General features: G+C 65.9%; 1 protein-coding gene across 1 annotated transcript in view; it reads right to left on the bottom strand.

Annotated features, from left to right (window-relative positions):
• Positions 1–3,032: 3,032 nt before the first annotated feature.
• The window catches only part of CHLNCDRAFT_137035 (hypothetical protein), a gene marked incomplete at both ends in the record, with an annotated part of 3,478 nt that continues 1,426 nt past the window's right edge, over positions 3,033–5,084 (bottom strand). Inside the window, 4 exons of the mRNA XM_005845240.1 lie at positions 3,033–3,264; positions 3,488–3,557; positions 3,760–3,904; positions 4,248–4,859. Coding sequence (XP_005845302.1) covers positions 3,033–3,264; positions 3,488–3,557; positions 3,760–3,904; positions 4,248–4,859 — 1,059 coding nt within the window. The remainder of the gene's footprint in view (positions 3,265–3,487; positions 3,558–3,759; positions 3,905–4,247; positions 4,860–5,084) is intronic.

Below are 5,084 nucleotides of genomic sequence, written 5' to 3'. Positions count from 1 at the left end.
AGAGACTGGCTGGCTGAGCGTGGCCACCAGGCGCACCTGGCGGGGCGTCGAGCTTGCAGCCCGTGACAGCATTCATCATCATCTCAACATGCTTTCCCCCCACGACTTCGGCAGCTGTACAAAACTCCAGAACTCGCAAAAGGAACTGCAAGTTCTCCGCCGTCGCCCCCTCCGCAATGTCGGCAACCATGCGTGGCGTCACCCGCCGCCCGCCGGCGGATGCCACTATCTCCACCAAGAGAGCCTTCAGCAGTGGGCCCATGCCGGCAAGATTGTGCGTTCTAGCCCATCCATTGCTGTTGGAGTATGCAGACTGTAACAGCAGAACGCCCCGCAGGTCAGGATGCGCCTTGGTGACTCTGTCCCAGTTTTGCAGTAGAGCTGTAACATGCTTGTGTTGGGACTTGCTGGTGCCGCCTTTCAGGCGTTTGGCAGACACGCCGAGACTGCTGCCTTTGCCACCAGAGTTGGTCGCTTCGTCGCGGCCCATAGGCCCCGCTAGAATGGCATTTGGGCTACCCGGAGTCGATCACGACAAACGAGAGGGAAAATGGTGGAGGTTTGAGGGAGATGAAGCCTGAAATGCATGATGGGTGGGGGATGCATGACCCCCGCCAGGAGGGGACCGGTGATCGGGAGGCCTACCTGCCATCACGGTGAAGGCATTCATTGAAAGCTACTTTGGCTACAAGGAGAGCTTCAGCTGGTGGCTGGTCCTCATCCTGGCCTCCTTCTCCGTCGCTTTCTTCGTGTCCAGCACCTTTGCGCTGTGCAAGATCAAGTGGCAGAACCGGTAGGGCAGAAGGCGGTGCCCTTCCCTCAGCTCGCTAGGCATGTGGCCAAACGCAGCCCCCTTGCCCATTCTTCATGTTCAAGTGATTTACTTTGCTTTGCCAATAGCAGTTGCTTTCTGCCAAGCATTCCCTGCCATAGTGCTGCACATGCACAGTCAATTTGCGCATTTGGCAACAGATCAACCAAAAGGCAGAGTGGGGTGCCATGGAAGTAAGACGTTGGGGGCTGGATGTGAAGCGCTCCCCTCTGGCGCAAGGCTCACGACCGTGACAGCTGGCAGGCCTGCAGCAGCGGCAGGTCGGCGGCCAGCGCTACGGCGCTGTCAAGGCGCAGCGGCGGATTCTCAATCACCAGCCGCCTCAGGGTGCGCGGCAGCAGGCCGCCGGAGGTGGGTGTGGCTGGCGGGAGCAGGGAGGGCATCTGCAGCAGGCGTGGGCGGCAGAGCAGCAGCTGGACCAAACAGCCATGACCGATGCCGTGCTGCGCTGCCTGGGCTGGGGATCGGCAGCCAAAGCGCCGGCAGCGCTCGCCCACCTGCGAGCCATCGAGCCTCAGCTCCAGGCTGCGCAGCTGCGCCAGGCGGGCCAGGTCTGGAGGCACCCTCAGCGCTCGGATGCCGCGCAGGGTCACACTCAGGTGCTCCAGGGAGGTGCTCAGTGCCACGGCCTGCAGGCAGGCAGCACCAGCCAGTCGGGTCACCAGCAAGCAAACATGCCAGCTGGGCGAGCTGGAGTGGTGGCATTCTGTTCACACGACCTGGCTGGGCTAGACGGGCCGACCCAGCCCCGCTCGCCTGCAGGGCATGTTCAGCGTGCAGGGCGCTTGTGGCCTGGCTGCACGACTCGCTGCCCTCCAGGCACAGGGCAAGGGATCGCAGGTTGGGGAAGGGCAGGCAGGCAGGGTCTCCTGCACAGCGGTGGCATGAACAGCAGCAGATTCAGCTGCGTTGCTGAAGTGCTAGCCTGGGCTGCCAGTGGCTGGCAGCGTCGCTCACCCGCTCTCGCCGCCAGGCGCGGCATGATGCTGCAGACCAGAAGAGGTGCCCCCTGCACTTCCAGCTGCAGTGAGCTCAGGCTGCTGCGGCAGCTGAGCAGCACGCTGACCAGCGCCTGGCACAGCTCGCACAAACTGCAGTGCTGGGCAACATGGGAAGAGAAGTTCGGGAGCTGTGGCCCGACATCCTGCACACCCCCGGGTCTTCACCCGCTGCCAGGCTGCGCCTGGCCTCAGTGCGCTTGCCTGCAGCAGCCCGTGGTGCATCGCAGGCGCACCACCAGCCTCTTCACCAGCCCCTCGCGTGCAGCAAACCACGCCTGCATCCTGCCCAGGGCCACGCTGCTGCTGTAGCCCCTGGCCCTGCTGGCATCGTTAGCGGCGCCGCCGCCGCTGCTGCTGCAGCAGCTGCCTGCTGGGAACAGGTCTGCAGTGCCAACCGTGACCTGCAGCTTGGGCGCTGCCACCAGCCAAGGTTGGAAGTTGGGGTCACAAGACAGGCTTTGGAGTCCAAGGCTGCCGGCGGCCACGCACCGGCCACGCACCGTCTCCCAGAGCTCGCCGGCGGGCATCAGCTGCAGCGCCCGCCGCCAGCTCCTGCTGACCAGGGGCAGCACATGGCGCTGCGGATCGCTGCCGGGCAGGCCGCCGTCGCCGCAGCAGCTGTCCCAGGTGCACAAAACGTGGCGAGCAATTAGCTCGATGGCAGGGGCAGGGAGGTCAGGGAGGGCGGTCATGGCAGTATACATAGGCAGGTTCAGAACCAAGAGAGAGAACTTTAGTTTTGAGACTGACGGCGCCAAGTCGGCGGCGCCAAGTCAGCGGCTTTCAAGCCTCATTGCCACTTCCCGCTCGGCTCTGACCCCGCCCTCCAACCCATTCACTATCAGGCAGGCGAATGCTCCAAAAAGCATCTGGCTGTCCCAGCACACGGCTCGACGCTCCAGGGCCTGTGATGATGTGAGCTGGAGGCTGCCAGGGTGAGCCAGCAGACCGCGCCGAGGCTGCATCCGTGCGCCCCAGGAGCAGGAGACGGGCGGGGAGGCGGTCCGCCCCGCCAAACCGGGCAGCTGTTGAGCAGGAATGGGCTGTGGGATAACAGTACTCTGGGAATCGGTTGTGGGATAACAAAATGGGGCTGGTTCTGGTTCTCCGCAGGTCGCAGGGCGCTGCCGCTGTGCAGAGCGCAGCCGGCGAGCTGCATCACTGGATGGATCACTGGATTGGCTGGGCCGGGCTGCAGGTCACTGGATCACGCACTCCCCCTCCTCCTCATCCTCCAGCACCCGCTTGCGTAGCCGCTGCACCGCCTCCTTGAGCGCCACCGGCGGCATCCAGGCGAAGCAGAGGCGGAAGTGGCCCGGCTCGGCGGCGTGGCAGTCGTGGCCGGGGGTCAGGATGATTTTGCAGTCGTCGCACACGCGCTGCCAGAACTTGCGCTCCGCCTCCCAATCCTTCTTCTCCGGCAGCCACTTCCTGGCGGGCGAGGAAGAGCGGCGAGGGGGGCGGGGGAAAGGGGTTGGAAGTCGAAGCATGGGCGGCAAGGAACGGGTTTGCGGCATGGACAGGCAGCTGCAACTTGATCGACGCAGGAGCCAGGCACCTATGCCGCCAGGCACGCATCCAGCAGCAGCGCATGCTGGCTGGCTGCGCAGGCAGAGGCCAGGCAGCAAGCGGGAGACACATTGATGAGCCACACCTGAGATCGATCCACACAAACATGCCGGCCACGGCGGGCACATACGGAATCTTCTCCTCCTCGAGCGCCTCTGCAGCCGGGGGGACAGGCAGGGACGGGGCACGCTCAGGCGCAGGCAGGCGCGGCAGCCAACAAGAGGCCAGCGGGCTTGCGCTGGAGCAAGCCGGCAGCAACCCAGCCCCGCCTAGCAGCCCCCGCCCCGCTCAGCCGCCCACTCCCAGCCTGCCAACCAAGCCCGCCCGCCCAGCCCCGCCCAGCCCAGGCCCACCCACCCGCCAGCACGTCATACGACTCCCGCAGCAGCTTCTGGTTCTGCTGCAGGAAGCCGGATACCCACTCCTGGTCATCTAGCAGCTGCGCCACCGCCCACTGCGTGTGGCCAGACACGCCGGTGAAGACGGAGATGGGGTCCAGGGCCTGCAGGGCGGCGGTGTGGTGCGAGGGGGATGGTGTGGTGTGTGGGTGGCGGCGTAGTGTGAGGGGGGTGGTGTGGTGTGTGGGGGGCGGTGTGGTATTAGGAGGGCGGCGGAGCGGGTACAATGGTGGAGGCGAGCGGGGAGGCGGGAGGTGAGACACAGGGATAGCGGGCAGGCGTGGAGGTGGTGAAGCGGCTTGAAGCAGCCAGGGGCAAAGGCAGGCAACCACGCTGCGGAGCCGGGGTGGATGGCGCAATCTGCGCAGCACGAGAGCGTGCCCGCAGGGCCGGCATCGAGCCCCCGCCGGCAGCGCGCAGCCTGCCTCGAGGCCAGCCCACCCCCACCTGCTGCAGGCGCTTGTTGCGGGTGTAGAGCGCACCGACGCGGAGGCCGGAGGCACAAAAGTCCTTGGACAGGCCGTACAGCAGGTGCACATACGTGTCCACCTGCTCCTGGCTGTAGAAGCCGGGCGCCAGGCCGCCGTTGACCTTGGCCGCCTCTGCCGCCGCCTCGGCCGCCTTGCGCGCCGCCTCCTCCTCCTCGGCCTTCTTCTTGGCAGCCTCGACGGCCGCCGCCTTCTTGGCGGCGCGCGCCGCCTTCTTCGCCTCCCGCTCCGCCTTCTTCTTTGCCCTGACCTCCTCCTCCTCGTCGCTGTCCTCCTCGCTGCTGCTGTCGTCGCTGCTGTCGCCCGCGGCCGCCGAGCGCTGGCGGGAGAAGAAGGAGGCGAGGCGGCTGCGCTGCTTCTTCATCTCCGGCGGCGGCGGCGGCACCAGCTGCTGCGCCAGCGTGATGGCGCTGGTGAACTTGGCCTCCTCTGGCTTGAACATGGACAGAGCATACACCTCATCGCTGCAGGCAGAGAAGGAGTAACAGAGGGGAGAGTGCGGCGTCAGGTTGGGAAGCGTGGGAAGAGGCGGCAGCGCTCGAGGGGACAGCATGTTGGGACGGGCGATGGCCTGTGCATTGGCGGGCCGGCCGAGCAGCGGATGGGGCGCCAGGCAGGCAGCGCACGCCAGCCAGCCCGTTTGGCTGGCGCGTCAGCCCAGAAAAACCGCCCACCGCCACCACAACCCACATAGCCCCCCCCCCCCCCACACACACACACACACACACACACACCTGATGTAGTGCATTCGGTTGTCCAGGCACCACCTGAGCATCTCGCTGATCGTGTCATCGCG

This window comes from Chlorella variabilis (genome assembly GCF_000147415.1).
Source record: "Chlorella variabilis unplaced genomic scaffold CHLNCscaffold_18, whole genome shotgun sequence".
Taxonomy (NCBI): domain Eukaryota; kingdom Viridiplantae; phylum Chlorophyta; class Trebouxiophyceae; order Chlorellales; family Chlorellaceae; genus Chlorella; species Chlorella variabilis.
This window is presented reverse-complemented; position numbering and strand designations above follow the sequence as displayed.